A 20,110-nucleotide genomic window follows, 5' to 3' on the forward strand; every position below is an offset into this window, starting at 1 on the left:
CCTGCCCCTTTGGTCAGAGGATTTGTGAATGTCTGGGTGGGACCTGGTAAGGGTCATCAGTGGATTTGGAACTTCTCATCAGTGGTCTAGCAGTGTCCCTGTAACTGCAAGTGGGTCTGCATCAGGAGCCCAGGACGAATTAGATATACTGAGACAGGATAGCTTCAGGACTCTCCAAAGAACCCAGCAGAAGCTACACAGTACTTAAGGGGAACATATTGAACACTCCCCAAAATGGACTTCGAGGAGGTGTGAGTTATTACTTTGCTATATGTGCCTTCTAAGCCATTCAGACTTTTTTCTAACTCAATTATATTATCTTCTTCATCTGTTAACAAATAATATTCCTCTTCCACCTATTCCCACAGCTGGCCTCAAGGGGTGTGACCGTGTAAGTTCCCAGCCCTTCCCCATCTGCCCTGGGTATTAGAGTGGTTATAACCTAAACCAGGTTCTTGAATCAGCAGATGCATAGGCAAAATCTGCCTGTTGTAGGCACCTTTGGTGGACTTTGCTGTGGGTCAGTGGCTGAGGAGTAAGAGCCCTTTTCTCATTTTCAGTGGGACAGAATGAAACAGACTGAATGAGCATAAATGGATGGGTTTTGATCCATATTGAAGAACTCATTACATTATCCTTCATCTCAACCGACCCTCCTTCTGAATGCCCCTATTTATTTCCAGGTCAGCATTTTCCTTCCTTCCTTCCTTCCTTCCTTCCTTCCTTCCTTCCTTCCTTCCTTCCTTCCTTCCTTCCTTCCTTCCTTCCTTCCTTCCTACCTTCCTTCCTTCCTTCCTTCCTTCCTTCCTTCCTTCCTTCCTTCCTTCCTTCCTTCCTTCCTTCCTTCCTTCCTTCCCTCCCTCCCTCCCTCCCTCCCTCCCTCCCTCCCTCCTTCCTTCCTTCCTTCCTTCCTTCCTTCCTTCCTTCCTTCCTTCCTTCCTTCCTTCCTTCCTTCCTTCCTTCCTTCCTTCCTTCCTTCCTTCCTTCCTTCCTTCCTTCCTTCCTTCCTTCCTTCCTGTCTTTCTTTCTTCATACCTACCTACCTACCTATCTCTCTATCCTAGCTTCTCAACCTCTTTGTTATCCTTGATTCCTCACTATCTGAAACTGCTCTCTTTAGAGTTATCAATAACCCCTTAACTGCCAAATCTAATGGTCTTTTCTCAGACCTCATCCTTTTTGACCTCTTTACAGCATTTGACACTGCATTTCCTTTTACTTAACTATCTTCTCTCTAGGTTGCTGCAAACAATGTAAGTGGGTCATCAATATGAAATCTCATACTGGAACATTTAAAAACTCAGGATTGTTCAAACCTGTTTAAAAACCATCCAAATAAAAAGTTTCACTGGATTCCAAACTAATTTGTTAAAAGTAAAAAAAAAAAAAGCAACACCTTCTAATTAGTTTGCAAGAAAAACTCAGTGACTTCAGGGAATATGTAAATTTACTCACCAGATTTCAACAAAAATCTCTGCAAAATTGGTGGATGGGACTGAAAAAATGATCATCATGATTTACTAAGTGCAGCCAACAATGTACTTCTGCCATTTAGAGACATGTACCTTTGTGAGGTGCTCTTTTCAGCTATGACAGCCATTAAAATGAAAATAAATTGCATTTAAAACTAGACCCTCAAATGTCTATATCACAATTATTAAATCAAGATTTTCAAAAGTCATGAAGCATATTCAATCACATTGTTCTCATTAAAACTATTATCATTGGTATTTTTACTGAAAACAAAAAGGGTTTGTATTATTAATAAAATATTTTATTCAACTATATATAATCCTTTAAAATTTTATTTTAAGTTTCATTATACACATAGTTATTAGCAGAGTGGTATATGGCATAATTTGTAAATTATATATATGTATATATATTTGGGTACATTATCAACTTTTTTCTGAAAGAAGCATGGAATTTAAAAGTTTGACTGCTCTAAATTATTCATGTCCTTGGACTTCCCTATTGAGCTCTGACCATTTAATATGGATGTGTTTACAGTGTCATAATCAGCATGCATAAGTTGTCCTATATATAGACTATTGTATATATGAACCATCTCTGAGTCTAAAATGTCATGATTAATTTCTTTCAATGAATTAATTTAAATTAATTTCTTATGGGAATAATTCCTCTCATTGTTATCTGCCTTCTGAAAGATAAAAGTAAATGAAGAATTTGTTTGCTGTTATGCAGATGTCTGAAGAGTTGGAAGTCCTCCATCATTACCATAGTTTGCCCCTGAGCAAATTTTGATCTGCTTAAGGAAAGTATCATCTATTTTATCCATGCGGTAAGGAAATCCACAATATACCATACTATAACTTCTGTTTCTCTCCTTTTATCCTCATTCAAATGTTCTCCATCATGGTTCTCCTCCCCACAAGGCCATAGACTTACATGTTATGATTTATATGCCTTCTTAACTCATTTCTCTCCTGGGGAATTGTCTTTCATTGCAGTAGCCAAGGAGTTCACTAGATAGGGATGCCTAAACTTGAGTCCAAGGATTTAAAGTCTAATGATACACCCAGAGGTTTAAAGGAAACTTAGCACTGTTCCTCTCTACTCATGCTATCACTTAGCCTTGATTTGGTAGGGAATGCCTCAATATTCCAGAGATTACTAATTATGAGAGATTTTCACATACTATCCTGGTAAAAGGACAGTGACTAAACACTAAAGGAAGAAGATAATTTGGAGTGATGAGAGCCTGAAGAAGAATCTATACATAAATTTAGACTCTTGTTGGGCAAATCTGCCATTATCATCATATGATATTATGACTGAGCCATTTTTTCAGTCATGTCTAACTCTTTGTGACCTCATTTGGGATTTTCTTGGCAAAGAAATTGGAGTGGGTTGGCATTTCTTTCTCCAGCTCATTTTACAGATTGTGAAACTGAGGCAAACAGGGTAAGTGACTTGCCCAGGGTCACAAAGCTAGTAAATGTCTGAGGCCATATTTGAACTCAGGAAGATGAGTCCTCCTGACTCCAAGCCTGGCACTCTATCCACTGTGCCACCTAACTGTCCCATCATCATATATACAGACATAAGTATATGTGTGTGAATATATACATCCATAACATTGTGGTAAAATATGAAAGTTTTTAACAGTCGGTTAGGATAACTGAAAAACTATCCAATTTTAAATCTCACAACATTATTGACTTTATTGAGGTAAATTTTACTATAAAGTTCTACAAAACGTGGCACAGACTTCAGTGGTATTGTATTAAACCTATGTATTAACTTAGGAAATATTATTGCTTTTACTGTATGTAATCATTCCAGCAAGTAGAGGCATCTTTCCGTTGATTTCTTCCATTGGGGTTTTACAGTTTTCTTAGAATGTACAGAATTAAATCAATACTTGAGGATGTAATGCTTTTTGTCATCAATATGAACAGAAATTTTCCTCTATTGTATTTGCAAGCTGTGTGTCATGAATGTGTAGGAGTACGATTGATTTTTGAGGGTTTTCTCATCTCTTCAACTTTGCTGAACTCAATTATTTTCTTTCATCATTTTGGAGGCTGATTCCCTGGGATATTCTTGTGGTACAATCAAATCACCTGCAACACATGATAGTTTGGCTTCTCCTTCTTCTAGCTATTCTATTTTCCTTGTGGTATAGTGGATAGAGTGCTAGACTTAAGAATCAGGAAGGCAAGTTCAAATGCCACCTCTGTGTGACCATGGACAAGTCACTTGACCTCTCTGCCCCTCACTGTCCTCATTTGTAAAATGGGGATAATAATAATATCTTTAGTGCCTGCCTTATATGGTTGTTTTTATATTTAAATGAGATCATGTATGTTACTATGCCTTTTAAACTTTAAAGCACTATCTACATATATTATCATTTATTATCTCATATTTTTATATTCAGATAGAAATGGCAAGTTGTCTAAGGATTATTCTTATTGCCATTATTAATTTATTCATTCATCATCACTAGTATTAGCAGCACCAACATACCTGGGCTATATTAGATTGGGAGGGTGACCTGGGACATCCTGGTCTCGTTATAATTCTGAAAGAGAACCACTCCTGTGCTTCTCCATTCTCTGTAATGTTGGCTCTTGGTCTTGAATCTCCTATATTCTTTGTCATGTCAAGAGACACCTCCATTATCAATTTATTTTTAGACTTTTAATCAAGAGCAGACATTGGATTTTGTCTAATGCTCTCTTGGCCTCCATGGAGACAATTATAAGATTTTCATTACTTTTCCTGTTAATGCGATAATAGTTTTCAGGGAACAACTCCACTTGGCCCTAGGGGAAAATTGTTAGAATGTGCTATTGTGTTCTGTCTGCTAGCAGTCTACCTATTTTTTTTTTTCCATCTATGTTTGCAAGGGAAAGTGGCCTGCAATTTTCTTTTCTGGCATTGTCCTAGAGGGCATCAGTTTGCTGACAATATTCAAGTCCCCATTATTCAGTCTTGTTTCAAGGGTATTAGATGGCAGGACTAGTCTGTAGGTCATTCTGTTCTGTTCTATTTAATTTATCTTATATTTATCTTGCATCACTACTCTTCTCCCCCAACCCCCACTTGGTGGTAACTACCTTCATCAGAAGTCACATGGTGCCTTGTTTTGTACCTCCCTAATGCCCTTATCTAATATTATACATTATGATTTTCTGTATTTGTGTTTCATCCCTCTGCTAGATTTTAAGTTTTTTGAAGGCTGGGAGCAGGTACTATCTGCCTAATTAGGCGGACACTTTGTAACCTTGAAGCACCATTTAAATGTTAACCACCTTTTCCCATCCCAGACTTGGCATGCTAATTAAAGGGCTGATTTTGGAGTTGGGAAGAATGGGATTAAATAGTGCCTCTGACACAAACTATCTCAGGAACCACAGGCAAGTCATTTAATCTCTCAACGTCCTTGGAGACTCACCCAGAGTGCAAGTTACTGAGCACTTTCTGATCTGTGTCAGTGGAAGAAATTTCCATACCATGAGTTCCTCACAGCAATGAAATCACAAATCCAAAACAGCAGCAATGACAACATTATCATAAAAGTTTTCTATTAACCCCAGGCACTAGCACTGCTATAGTGGAAAGAGTCTTGGATTGGCAGTTTACATGACCTGGGTTTCAAGCCCTAGCTTGGCTACTTCTTACCTATGTGACAACCTGCAGGTTACTTAACTTCTCTGGATATCAGTTTGCTCCTCTGGAAAATGGGAAGTTGGACCAGATGATGCCAAAGGCCCCTTCTACCTCTGAAAGCCTATTATCTATGCTTCAAAGACCACTCTGAGGACCTCAAAAGTAGAATTGTGCAATTGAGAGAGCTGGTGGTTTCTCCCTCCTTACAGGTCTTTAGGCAGAGGTTGGGATAACGTCTTATTGGGTATGTTATAGTAGGGATTTGTTTTTTTTGAGGGGGTGGTGTACAGTTGGCACTAGATGGCAGATGAGAATCAAAAAAATGATTCTAGGGCCCATGGAGCTGTCCATGGTTCTGACCCAGTCGGTACCTTTCCTCTGATCAGTTCTTCTTGGCTTGTGGTTTTAGATGCCAGACTTTTAACTTGTCTTGCTGGCTATGCCTACTCTGCTCCTTGATCCCTTTTGTAGTACTGCTCCTTGACTGCTGAACCTGTTGTTCCTACTGTGAGTTTTATTATAGCCTTAGATCTGCTGTGATGTGATCAATGCTGATCTCCCTACTTGTCCAATCATAACTTCACTGGAGTCCTGTGCAGTATTATGTGTTTAGAAAGGCAGCCTAGTGTAATGGAAGGAGTCTTGAACTTGGCATCAGGAGAGATTCAAATTCCAGTCTTAATGCTGAGTATCTTTGTGTGTCTTGGCAAGACACTTAATTTCTTTGGTCTGCCCTCCTTCTCTCTCAAATTGTGACCTCCCTCAGGATTTGGCCCGAGTTGACTCCTCTGTTTCCCCTTATATTCTGAGCTCCCTTAGAACAGGGCATTTTATCCTTATCCACCTCCCCAAGTCCCCGAGTCAGGAGACAGCACAGGGTAAGACTGTGTACAAAGTGGGTACTCGATACATAAGAATGAAATAAAACAGAACAAAATGGCTTTATGGATTAGCCCTATCATTTAACATAACTGAAACAAAGATGAATAACTGGGATTTGGATGCTAGCAGTAAAAATTATCCTGAATGGACCTCAGGGGATCCATAGGAAGGTTGGCTGGGTCTTTTTCAAGTTTAAATTTCTGTTTCTTTACTCTGGGTGTATGGAATACAGATAAAATACTTACAATTGGCTGCTGGTCAAGCACTGTTCTTTCCAAGTCACCCTGTTCCCAGAACTCAGCAGCCACCAGCAGTGCTACCTGTGCACCACAGGGAAGAGAGTTTAATCTTGACAGATTTGACATATTCATCTGGAATCATTGTAAGCTTTCCTTAAGCCTGGGCAACTTTCTCTGCTCTTGACCACTGATCTCTTCTGCCCTGGAAACTCTTTCCCCTGACTTACAGAACTGAGTTAGGTCTCAGTTAATGTTGGGCATGATGTTCAAACAAGCATGAGTCCCCTGTGATAGCACTAGTTCTTGCACTGGAAAATATACACACATACATACTATATATATATATATATATATATATATATATATATATATATATATATATATATATATATATATATATATATATATATATATATATATATATATATAATACATACACAAACATATATAAATTTGGGTATATGGTGGTATTGAAACAAACTTAGGACAGTGACTCTCTCTATATGTATGTTATATATAATTAATTCAGAAGGTAGAGTCACTGCCACCATCTAACACCACCATCTATTCAAATTTCCTCTTTTAAGGGAATCTTGAAGTATAGTGGTCATTTGAATATTGGGGGTGGGGTGGGGGGAGGTGGTGTTCAGGATACTGTTACTTTGAACATTTTTATGTAATGCTTAAAACTCCAAAGAATAAGGCATCAGGTTCTGACCTTACTCTGGACTTCCCAAGGCTTGGTGATGGCAGACAAGTCACATGCAGTCATCATCATTGCCCTATAAGACAGCAAGAACAATGTCAGAATCTACACCTAGTAATGCCTAGATCTTCTCACACTCTGCCCATGTCCCACCCATAAGAAAACATGAGCCCAATAAGGAACAAGAACCATTTGCAAGCAAATTCCCAATGTCCCCTTGGAGAAGGTACCAATCACTCCTGTCCCCACTTTTCATTTGGTATTCAGCTGAATCCATCACTCACCCTCTCAACCCATCATTCAATTTTCACTCCCACTCCCACTTCAATTTGATTCAACCCTTAGGAAGGGCCTATCCTGATTCTGTGTTCAAGATTTCTCTCTATCATTGTTTAGCCTCTCTGTTCCCAGGCTGCCTCTCACTTCTCCCAGAAGATCATAGCCACAAGATGCCAGAATGTGGAGGAATCTGATCCAACCTTCTCCTTTTATAGATGAGAAATTTGAGACCCTGATAAGTGAAAGTACTTGTCCAATGTAACCCATTTAGTTTGTGGTAGAACTAGGATTTGAATCCACATCTCTTGGCTGCCCTTCCTATTGTACTGTGAGGCACTAGAGGCAGCTAGGTGGTACAATAGATAGAATACTGGGCCTGGAGTTCCAGAAGATCTGAGTTCAAATCCAGCCTCAGACATTTATTTACTAGCTGGGCAAGTCACTTTTGTCTACCTCCATTTCCTCAACTATAAAATGGGGATAATAAGAGCACCTACTTCCCAGGGTTGTTGTGAGAATCAAATGAACTAATTTTTGAAGTCTTCAGCATAGTATCTGGTATGTAATAAGTGCTTAATAAATGCTTGTTTCTTTTCTGTTCTGCTGCCCATTAGGCCATCTACTTGTCCTACACACATATGTCCCAGGAAGGGGGTATGAATATAGAGGTACTCCTGCTATGTCCCTGCCACATGTGGCAGAAAGAACTGAGGAGAGTAAAGAATAACAAGGACATTTTCTATTTCTTCCAGAGGCCACAGAGGGAAGAAGGGATGTGAAAAGGAAGGAGAGAAAGTCCTAGGAGAGTCACTAGGTGGAATAAATACTATATTTCATTTGATCAAAGCCTGTCTAGAATTAGATTGTGTTAAGATTTTGGGTTGGGGAGAGCAGGGAAAGAGCCTGATGCTGTCATCCAGTGTGTTAGCTATTCCTCTCAGCTGTGTGTCATCTGTGAATTTGATAAGCATACTATCTTTGCCATTATCCAAGTCAGTGAAAAAATATTTAACAGAAAAGTGTCAAGCACTGCTTCTGAGAACACTCTGCTGGAAACTTCCTTCTAAGTTGATGGCTAATGGTTACTCATTGGATCTGGTCATTCAATCCTTTCCAGAACAAAAACATGAGTAACTATGTCAAAATGCTTCGCTAAGAAGGTTAACTCTATTTATAACATTCCCCTGTTCTACCAGTCTAATAACTTTCCTCCCCAAAGGGAATATATTTAGTGTGGCATGACCACACTCAACTCATTCACTGGCATGATAAAACCACGTTGAACCTTTGTGGTCACCATTGCTTTTCTAGATGATCCTTTGGGTCTCCATGTTCTTATCTTGAAAATTTCATTTCATTTCGACATTTCATTATCTGTGCACACCTCTTTATTGTAAGAGAGTGTCTCTGAGTGAATCTCTCTCTCCTCCTTGAGCAGTCACATAAAGCCCTGGACAAGTGAGTGTGCATGCGTTTGAAAGACACACGAAGACATTAAAGATTGAGAAATCCCTATAAAAGGAGCATCTATTAGGGATAAGACCAATGGACATTGCCTAAGGAAGACACTGACAGAGGAGGCATCAATTAGGAATAAGACCAACTGACCAGAGAAGCAGGGCAGATCCTGACCGGAATGATTGTGATCAAGAGGGTTTTGAACTGAAAATAGAGGGAGAGGGAAAAATTGGCTCATATTTTTTCCATCAAGCCACAGACCACATGAACAGTAGCAGATGGGATATAGAAAGAAGAATCTGAGTTGAGAGACTCCCAAAGAGGAGGAGTAATAATAATCATAGTTTCAGAAGCCTATTATCAAAGTTTCAGATGGCACAAAGCTGTTGTCCACAGATAGCCAGGACATGCAATGGCAGAGTTAGGATCCAAAAGGGTCTTAATAGACTAGAGCACTGGGATGAATCTAATAAGGTGGAATTCACTAAGGATCAATATAAAGTCTTAGGTACAACCTCCCCCCATCAATTATACAAGCATAAGATGGGAGAAACATGGTGAAACAGGGGTTATTCTGAAAAAGATCTGGGAGGTTCAAATGTATCATAAACCCAATATGATTGTTGGAAGTGGGATGTGGCAGCTAGAGGCATAACTTCCAGGAATTGTATTCTGCCCTCATCAGACCTTATCTGTAATATTATATTCAGTTCGGGGCTTCATGGGGCTCCATAAATCCAGGAAGGATTTATGATGAAAAAGTGAAATCCATCTCCAGAGAAAGAACTGATAGATCTGAATGCAGATTGAAATGCCCTTTTTTCTTTACTTTATTTTTTTGGGTTTTTTTTGTATTTTCTTTCACAGCATGACTAACATGGAAATATATTTTACATGACTGCACATGTATAACCTGTATTAATTGCTTGCCTTCTCAAATGAGGGGCAAGGGAAGGAGAGAATTTAAAAGTAAAAAAAATTAATGAATGTTAAAAATTGTTTTTACATGTAATTAGGGGAAAATAAAATATATTTTTAAAAAAGGACATTCATAGTAAAAGAACATCCAGAGGAGGGGCCTTGAGCCCATGTCACATGAGAATTGGTTGAAAGAAATGGACCGGGGGGCAGCTAGGTGGCGCAGTGGATAGAGCACCAGCCCTGGAGTCAGGAGGACCTGAGTTCAAATCCAGCCTCAAACTTACTACCTGTGCGACCCTGGGCAAGTCACTTAACCCTAATTGCCTCACCAAAAAAAAAAAAAAAAGAAAGAAAGAAAGAAAGAAAGAAAGAAAGAAAGAAGGAAAGAAAGAAGGAAAGAAAGAACTGGGCCTGTAAGCTAGGGGGAGGAGGGAGTTAGAGATGACAGCTCTCTCAAAGTATTTAAAGAGCTATCATGAAGGGGGATTAGACTTGTTTGGTTTGCCCCAGAGGACAGAAGCATGGGTATTGAGTGGAAGATGTAAAAGGGCAAATTTAGGCTAAATAGAAGGAAAAGCTTCCTAACAATTGGATCTGTCAGAAAATGGAATGGGCTGCCCCCAGAGGACCTTCTTGGAGGCCTTCAGGCTGAGGCTAGACTCAAGCACCATGTGTTGAATATCTCATGATGGGCATTACTTTCATGTATGGCTTCGACTAGATACTTGCTGAGCTCCCTTCTGGCTGCTAATCCTATGAACCCTATAGCATGGAGTTTGGGGATTAAAGAATGTGACCCAGAGGACCTAATGAAAGAAGGCTATTTCTGCCTCTTGGTATTAGAGAATTCCAGAATGTCTGAGCTGAAAGGGGGTTCAGAGGTCATTGCACAGGCATCCATCCCTGTTACATCTCTGAAGAGGGGTTATTCAGCCTCCACTGAAGACCTGCAGGGTTGGGGAAGTCACAACAAATCTCCTGAAATAGTACATTGCGCTTTTGGACAGCTATGAATGTTCAGAAATAGCTCCTTACATCAAGTTGAAATCTCCTGCCTTGTGACATCTGCAGAATGTTTCTCATACCGCCTTCTGGGGCCATGTCTAATTTCCCTCTGTGGTAAAATAATGGAATTTGGCAGACTGATTGGAGATGGGCCACACCTGGCCTGCCCTGAGTGACGTATGCTGCTGATGTCAGCAGAGAAACCACTCTCCACAAGCAGTTTGAAGGACCTCTCTTTTGGGGGAGGGAGAGTAAATGCTCGCTGAGGGGAGCTCAGTCTCTTTACAATCTGTGAGCTGCCGGGAGAAGATGAGAGAGAAGTTTTTCCTGGCAGTTTGTCTGGTGGGCCCTGGCTGCATAGCTGTTTCCCATTGAAACTATGGACCCCAGGTGGTGAGTTACTAAAACGAGCAGCCATGCTCTTTGAATTAGCTGAGCTGGAAGTGAGTTTGGAGATTGTATAGGCTTTTGTTCGAGTTAGGGGGATTATCCATTTTTCTTTTTCTCTATTCCCTGGTCCTTGACTTTATTAATTTCACCTTTGCTGTGTATTTTATTCCCATTAATAAAACCTGACTTGTTTGTGGAAAAGAGGCTGTTAAGCTCCTTTCTTATTGGCCTGGGGGAAATAACTAAAAAGGCAGTTCGGAAGGGAGGAAGTTTTGGACATAGAGGTCCCTCATTATTTTCTGAACCCCAATATTACGGCGAGCCACCCAATTAACTCTCCACATATTTGGCCTCAACATCTTCAACTACTCCTCTTAAAACTGCTCTTCTTTAGATTAAATATCTCTGGCCCCTTTAATGGATGCTCCAGTGTCATGGGGGTAGCTAGGTGATACAGCTGATAGAGCACCAGGTCTGAAATCAGGAAAACCTGAGTTCAAATCTGGTCTTAGAGACTTACTGGCTGTGTGACCCTGGGTAAGTCACTTCACCTCTGTTTGCCTCAGTTTTCTCATCTGTAAAATGGAGATAATATTAGTACTTACCTGGTAGCATTGTTGTGAGGGTCAAATGGGATAAGTGCAAAAAAACCACTTAGTATGGTGCTTAGTGTTATATAAATATTAGCTATTAATATTATTAATAATAATTATTATTATTGTATCAAGTCACCTTACTACCCTGAGGTCACCTTCCTTCAGATGTTGTTTAGCTTATGTCCTTCATAAAATGTAATGCACAGAACTGAACACAATACTCCATATGTGGTCTGACCAGGGCATAATACATTGGGGGAGGATCACTTCCTTGATATCATCTGTACCAGGCTGGATGGATTGAAAGCCAGAATTAAAGTTGCCAGGAGAAATATCAACAATCTCGGATATGCATAATGATACCATTCTGATGGCAGAGATTGAAAAAGAATTAAGAAGCCTCTTGATAAGGGTGAAATAAAAGCTGGATTGAAACAACATAAAAAAACTAAGATCTTGGCAACTGGTCCCATCACTTCCTGGCAAATAGAGGGAGAAGGGAAGCAGTGTTAGATTTTATATTCTTGGGCTCAAAGATCACCGCAGATGGCCACTGCAGCCATGAAATTAAAAGATCCTTGCTCCTTGGAAGGAAACCTATGGCAAATCTGGACAGCAGACTAAAAAGCTGAAACATCACCTTGTTGACAAAGTTTTTTATAGTCAAAGCTGTGGTTCCCCCAGAAGTAATGGACAGCTATGAGAGTTGAAAGCTGAACACCACAGAATTGATGCTTTCAAATTGTGGTGTTGGAGGAGACTTTTGAAAGTCCCTTAGACAGCAAGGAGATCAAATCAGTCAATATGTAAAGAAAGTAATTCAAGCTCTTCTTTGGAAGTACTAATACTGAAGCTAAAGCTTCAATACTTAGGTGACATAATGAAAAGACAGGACTCACTGGAAAATACCCGGATGTTGGGAAAGGTTAAAGGCAAGAGGAAAAGGGGACGGCAGAGGGTGAGATGAAGTAGATAGTGTCATAAAAAACAAACATGAACTTGGACAGGCTTTGGGAGATAGTGGAAGGTAGAAGGGCCAGGCATGAAGAGTCAGACATGATTGAATGACTGAACAAGAACAGATGTGACTCATAACTGGAACATAACTTTGGAAAAAATACCTTATTAAAAAGGAACAACTTTTTGTTTGTTTGTTTTTGCAGGGCAATGAGGGTTGTGACTTGCCCAGGGTCACACAGCTAATAAGTGTCAAGTGTCTGAGGTCGGATTTGAACTCAGGTCCTCCTGACTCCAGGGCCGGTGCTTTATCCACTGTACCACCTAGCTGCCCCAGGAACAACTTTTTATAGCAGTGTAGTATCATTCTAAAGGATATCCCAAAAGTCAATGCAATTTTTAAGGTCTAGTAGCTTAGAACTGCACTAAGATTTTTGGGACACTGTATATTAAGGAGGACTCTTATGATGGGATTTTTTGAACAAGAGGGAAAGGAAGGTGAAAAGTATTAGGTGAGGATGACAGAGGGAGGAACAGAAGGAATATTGGATTTGATTAAATAATACCACTATACCTGCTTCTGTTGACAGACCAAGATCTCCTGCTACTCCTATTTTCTTTCTAAACCCAACTTGAATGAGAGTTCTGATGTTGACATTGGGATTTAGGGAAACACATCAGCTTGATGTATGAAATATCAAAGGTTCATAGGTGGATTTTCCAGGTTAGTGATAATACAAGTTCATATGTTATTGAATTCAGTCACAGAATTGTGCCAAAAGGCTTGAAATATATTGCCCAAGGTCCAGAAAGACTCTACTAAAGGAGGTTTTTATGTTATAGCCAGGCACAGTCTTACATCAGAGCCTTTGGACTCTGTTAGTCTCCCTGTTGCATTTCCTTCTCATATGTTCAAAGCAGTGCTTACTACATGGCCCAGATTCTCCTTTGGGGTGCCATGTTCTTCCAGGATGGCATTTGGTGGGTCTCAGATATGTTGTTAAGCCTATGATGATTCCTCCAAGGAGCAATGCCATGTCTTCAGGGCAGTTGGGACTCCCAACATCCCAGTGTAATTCACCCCTGCCAAAATCAATTGGCAAGAAAAACATATAACTAGGAGGTGTACATCCTCAGCTTCTGACCTGTTTCTCCTTTCTAATAGGTCTTAAGTAAGGTTGACTCTAATAACAAATCCAAAGATATCTTTCTCTATTTAAAAAAATAGACAGCTGGGATATGGTTACTGCCATGAAAACTCTCTTCAATTTTCAGAAGGTCCTTCTTCATTGAACCATATTCATGACATACTTTTCTTTCAAAAAGCATGTCAGGGTTCAACAGACCTGAATATTCAGACATTAATTAGCAGTAGAAGTTCATGGTCTCTAAAGAAATATCACCATATCTTAAACCCTTTGTCAGAACCTCATTCCTGTTTGGCCTCTCCTCTTCATGGGTCTATTCCTAGCTCTTCTGAAGCAAACACAAGCTCTAGGAAGATTACTTGACTCTAATGGATGCTGCATTTCTTGGGCTTACAACATAAATCATGATAGAACATCTGTGGCATATGTTCTTTCTTTCATTGGAAGAAAATTAGAGTTTGGTTTAAGGGGCATACTATTTAGAAGATCGGCCAACACTTCATTAATCAAACAATGCAAGTTGCAAGTATATTGGCTAATTCAAAGGGCATAACCAAGCATTCATAGTGCATGAGCTGTGCCCAAAAGGCTGCTTTCCATTTAGCTCATGTTCAAGTTCTAAGGAGGTTAGAGACCCCCTCAGGTCTCAATTAGTACAGTTCCACAGCCCTTGAACCCTAGCCAAAATAACTAAAATCAGAGGAAGGGGATGGGGCAGCATTTATGGTCGATAATTTCTTCCAGACTTTGGTACTGAATTAAGGGGTCTAGCTTGCTTCCCTTTGGGGGAACAATTAGAAGAAAAAGAGATGCCTCTGTTAGGAGCGGGGAAGATATTTTCTTAGATATATTCCTACAGAAACTGAGTCTCTCAGTCATTAACTGAATAAATTTGTTAATGATGAGGGATAATCCGTGGTGGAGGTTTATATGACAATCATAACCAAATTATCATAGAATCCTGACCCATTTCAGTATAGGTATTTCTTCTAAACATCTCTAGCAAGTGGTTAAACCCAAGCTTCAACTCTCACCTCATCAGAATGTTTATCTTTAGATGCAGCATGATGTGGTGGAAAGTGTGCTGGCCCTGGATTCAGGAGACCTATGTCCAAATCCTGCCTTAAACACTTACTAGTTATATTATCATGGATATGACCTCTCAGAGCTGTAGTTTCTTCATGTTTAAAATGTGGATAATAATAGCCTACCCAGCTCATAGGGTTGGGGGCAGGGTGGAAGGCAGTTGGATAAAGGTGGTGAAGTAGATAGTGTGTCAAGCCTGAGGTCAGGAAGATTCATCTTCCAAAATTCAAATCTGACCCTAGTCACTTACTAGCTGTGTGACCCTAGACTTAACACTGTTTGCCTCAGTTTCCTCATCTGTAAAATAAGTTGGAGAAAGAAATGGCAAAAACTCCAGTGTCTTTGCTAAGAAAATCCCAAAGGGGATCACGGAGAGCTGAACACTATTGAAACAACTGAAAGCTTGTAGTGTTGTTGTGAAGAATACTTTCCAAACCTTAAAGTGCTATATTAATGAAAATTATCAGTGTTCTCATCATCTTCATCCTCCTGCATCATGCCCTCTAGGTCCATATTGTCAGCTACTCCATAGATATATCCCTTGGATACCTCAAGTCACTGTGTTCTTCAAGATCATCCTCCCCTATCAAAACAACTTCTGTTGCCAACTTTGATGTCTCTACTATATAAGATAATCAGGCTGAAGACTCTTGGTTATCCTGGACTCTTCTTTCATATTCCTTCCTTATATCCACAGAATCATCAAAGATCCTATTACTTCTTACTTTCAAGCATCTCTTCAATTCACATCTGCATTTTCATTCACTCCATCCCAATTTTTCATCCAGGATCTTATTTCACACTTGACTTACTACACTACCTCCAGTTTCTCTGTCTTCCAATCAATCCTGTAATCTATCACTCATCTGGGGCCATCTCCAGTTGTTCTGATAATAGATCTTGCCACTGGACCCAGATGGCTCCAGAGGACAGAGTGAGGCTGGTGACTTTGCACAGCCCTTCCTCATTTAAATCCAATTCATTGCAAGTCATGGCATCTGTCATGGTCCTCTTTGAGGATGAAGGACAAACAACAATGACAACAGTCTGTCACTACTTTACTATTTCTTAATCATCTCCTTCATCATGTCACTCAACTGCAGTAGTTTCTCATTAACAAAGTTCCTCTACCTATGTGGCAACAACTGATTATCTCTGGGTAAATGCCTGGTACTCAATGGGAAAAGCTTCTATCTTCCATTTGAGGGGATTAACCATAGTTAAAGAAGGTGTATCCAGGGCCTGTACACATAGTTCTTACTTAGGGAACCTATAGAAGGAGCCTGTCTTCTATGTGACTGTGGGTTATATTATCTGATTTCAGCTACAGCTACAGACATGTCTACTAACCCCAACCCTCCCCAGAGCCATTTGTGTCTGCTTTTTGACCTTCAATCTGTCATGTCACCAGACCCACTCCCAGATGGTAACTTTCCATTATTATCACACTTTAAAGTATGACCCTGTGTCAAAGGACCAGTACTCCTTATTTCCTAACTCAGGTATAGCACCTATAGTTAGCTGAAGCCCCTGATTTAAGCAGCACTTGGGCTCTCCTCTTCTGCCTTAGGTGGGGACCCCATATCACATTAGTCCCAAGAGTAATCATAAGAGAAGAGCTGTCTTCTCTTCTCCTTCTCTCTTCCCTCTCTTCTCCCTTTCTTCTCCCTCTCTTCTCCTACTTCTTGGTGGTTTACCTCATCTTAGATCAGACATTCCTACCTCATGCCCAGCTGGTGTCATTTTCTGAGTTAGGGTTTAATGAAAAATTCCTGCATTGGAGGATCTTGCCTACCCAGTCAAGATAGCAGTTGTGGGAAATCATAATGGAAACCATGATGCCTCTGGTGCTCCTTCAGACTGGGTGGCATGGATCTCTGCTTATTCGCAGCTGCCTCTTGGCTTTATTACTGCTCCTTTCATATGATCCCACACCTAAATCCACCCTTTCCTCTTTTCTAAGAAGGCTATAAGAATGAAATATCTTAGGGGTAGTTAGGTGGCACAGTGGATAAAGCACTGGCCCTGAATTCAGGAGGATCTGAGTTCAAATCTGATCTCAGACGCTTAACACACACTTACTAGCTGTGTGACCCTGGGCAAGTCACTTAACCCCAATTGCCTCACTAAAAACAAAGAAAAAGAATGAAATATCTTAGTGGCAGCTAGGTGGCACAGTGGATAAAGCACTGGCCCTGGATTTAGGAGGATCCGAGTTCAAATTCGGCCTCAGACACTTGACACTCACTAGTTGTATGACCCTGGGCAAGTTGCTTAACCCTCATTGCCCCACCAAAAAAATAGTTAAAGAATGAGGTATCTTGATAGGAGAGCTTTTAAGTCTTCATTCATCTTTTTCCTAAATATCTCCATCAATACTTTCTCCTCTCACCCAAGAATTGCTTGTGTATATATGATTATAAATGCCAAAATACAGAGATATAGACAACTAAAGATTGTTGCCCCATTTGACATTATGGTCACTGCATCAGGTTTTCAACAAGGGGTATCTGAATACTGCTAAGAACCCACCTGGAAATACATCCTCATTTCCCATCATTGGACCATCCTCTTACATCAGGGCAATTGCTCAGTTGATAGTGGCATCTTAAAGCTCCCCTCCCCACTCCCATGCCTATTATTTCACTAAGGTCCAGGTCATAAATGCTAGTTGGTTTTGACTTAGAGTGTCACTGCTCAGTCTTGATGCCCCTTCAAGATGAGTGGTAATACAATATCAAGCTCAAGTAGGGGTAGGGCTGCAGTCCAGGGCTGGGGGTGGGGGTGAATGTAGTGGCTATAGTAACACGCATCAACATTGCTATGACATTCCCTATTCAATAACTCCCTCTAGTACATTCAGCTGTTCCCAGAGACTGTAAATAATCAGTGCCAGGCCTTCCATCAATGAAGAAGGAGAAGTGGGGTCTAAGGTGTTCTCAAACCACCCATTAAGGTTGATGGGGGCCAGATGCTCATGCAGGTGACCAATCAGAATCGTAGCCCAGGCTGTCTCAGAGAAGCCAAATCATAACAGACTCAATTAATTCCAGAAAACTGACCTTCTCCCTTCTCTTACCTCCCTTTTTTGATGGGAAAGAAACTAAAGGTAGCCCCAGCATTCAGTGAAGCTAGGGAAAAGAAAAACAACCCATATAAGATAGGCCCTACATCTCAGTGCAGTTTTAAGCTAGTCAAACTTAATTCAAGTTTGAGCTCTATATTAAAAGCACAATTTGGTCCTATATTTGCTCAGCTCACAGCTTTCAGCTTCCCTGCTGATACTTTTTTTTTTTTTAGTGAGGCAATTGGGGTTAAGTGACTTGCCCAGGGTCACACAGCTAGTAAGTGTTAAGTGTCTGAGGCCGGATTTGAACTCAGGTACTCCTGACTCCAGGGCCGGTGCTCTATCCACTGCGCCACCTAGCTGCCCCGCTGCTGATGCTTTTAAGGCACTGAAATTTGGGGATGACATGGAAGTTACTCTGAATCCTTTCCAACTCTTCAGTTCTCTGACTGAGGAGATAGCAATGGACAGAGATGATCAAAGTAGATACTGATTGGGGCAGACTGGGAGACAAGGACAAGAAGCAGGCTGGGCACTGCCTGTAGCAGATGATAACTTACTGGCCTAATAACTTTCTCTGTGGGGAAACAGAGCTAGCTTAACCAGTCAGCTGGCCTCAGCAGTTGACCTTTACCTATCACAAATGCACCCTTCCCTCAGTCTCCCCTGGCTTGTTCCTGACATCAGGACCTCTTCCCCTGAAGGAGTCACTCACATGACAATCTCTTTCCTTGTTGTCTCCAGGGAGAGGTACTCCACCCAGCTTTTCTTGTCTGTATATCCTTTGGATTCATCCACAATCTTCTGAAACATTGTTCTTTTTCTTAGGGAACAAGGAAGGCAGGGATCAGACATGACATGGAGAGGGATCAACGACTCCCCATGGACAGGCTGATGTCCATCCTCCTACCTGCCCCAGGTCCCATCTACTCCATCTTCACAAAGACTCAAACAGCAATATTCATAACCAGTTAGCAATACCTCAAGGATTTTCTTGGGAAATGATTCCACCCCCACCTCACATCATTCCACTCCCTCTTCCCAACTCAGCCCAAGTCTAGCCTTGAAGGTCCAGCCCCTGAAGTGGGTGGCTTCAATTTTATATCTTCTTCCTATTTTATTGAATGCCCACCCCCTTGGTGCCTCTCTTTCCCAAGCCCTTTCCAGAGATCTGGGGCCCTGCATTCCTATGGGGACAGGCAGGGAGCCTGCCCTGTTATCCAGGAGCCTGTGCTCTGGATGCTCAATGCTCTGAGGCTTGGCCATACTTGAAGTAGAGCGCCAGATCTGTGGCAATAATGGCAATGTCCATCAGGTGGATCACATGCTCATGTTGGCGACGGTTCAGGTTCTGATAGATGTTCAGGCTCTGAAGCAAAGATTCCACATTAGAACAGTCATGGGAAAGGAAGGTCATACATGTCAATGTACAGTGGTTGAGAGGCACGTGGCTTGTGGAGAAAGGAATATGGACAGAAACCTGGAAGCCAGCAGATGGTGCTGCCCCAGTGCCGAAAACAGCTTGGTTTGGGGCTCCCTAAAGCCTACCATGTGTCTTCCCAATTTATGAAACAGTTTGATCAAACCAACACTGAACTAAAAACAATTGGTTTAATAAAACTCTCCTCATCGTTTGAACCCAATGAAAAATTCTCAAAATTATTTTAATAGAAGCATCAAGAAGCAGGTCCCTCCCCTGGAGATCACCCCATCCAGGCTTCCAGCCAAGATAGCATTCCTTTCTCCTGCTTCCCCAGCTTGGACCCAATCATGGGCTTTTATGAATTCATTATAGGTGATTTTTAAAAAAAACATGAACTTAATTAACTGAATTGTCCTTTCTCTTGTGGCTTTTTAAAAATTAAAATTATTTTTTTTTATATTTTATTATATTTCAAATCCTGGGAACCACTTTTCTCTGCATTTCTTCAGTTCCACAGCCCACGCCTTTGATCCCTCTGTCAAAAGAATCTCATTTTCTTGGTTACTGCCCCAGAGCCATTGTATGTGTATATATGTGTGTGTATGTGTGTGTATTCTGGAATGGAATGGGGTGATGGGTAGAAATGGCAGAGTGGGGTAGGGGAGTTCTCAGGATCAGGGCGTTTGGGGAAACATTACAGATTGTGAGGTTTCTTCCAGGTTTTAAGTGGCTCTGAAGTTTTGGCTTGGTTGTACCTCAAACAGCCAAAGCTCTTGGCCCAACCCCTCCTTAGCAACAGCTATGGCAAACCCCA

The 20,110-nt window shown here is 40.9% G+C and overlaps 1 protein-coding gene across 1 annotated transcript in view; it reads right to left on the minus strand.

Moving 5' to 3' along the window:
* The window catches only part of PDE6B (phosphodiesterase 6B), an 86,135-nt gene that overhangs the window by 6,058 nt on the left and 59,967 nt on the right, over positions 1-20,110 (minus strand). The window contains exons 16-19 of the mRNA XM_043971234.1: positions 19,142-19,242; positions 18,589-18,696; positions 6,979-7,042; positions 6,267-6,341 (exon numbers count right to left, since the gene is read on the minus strand). Of these exons, the coding sequence (XP_043827169.1) occupies positions 6,267-6,341; positions 6,979-7,042; positions 18,589-18,696; positions 19,142-19,242 (348 nt within the window). The remainder of the gene's footprint in view (positions 1-6,266; positions 6,342-6,978; positions 7,043-18,588; positions 18,697-19,141; positions 19,243-20,110) is intronic.

Source organism: Dromiciops gliroides, chromosome 6, assembly GCF_019393635.1.
Source record: "Dromiciops gliroides isolate mDroGli1 chromosome 6, mDroGli1.pri, whole genome shotgun sequence".
Taxonomy (NCBI): domain Eukaryota; kingdom Metazoa; phylum Chordata; class Mammalia; order Microbiotheria; family Microbiotheriidae; genus Dromiciops; species Dromiciops gliroides.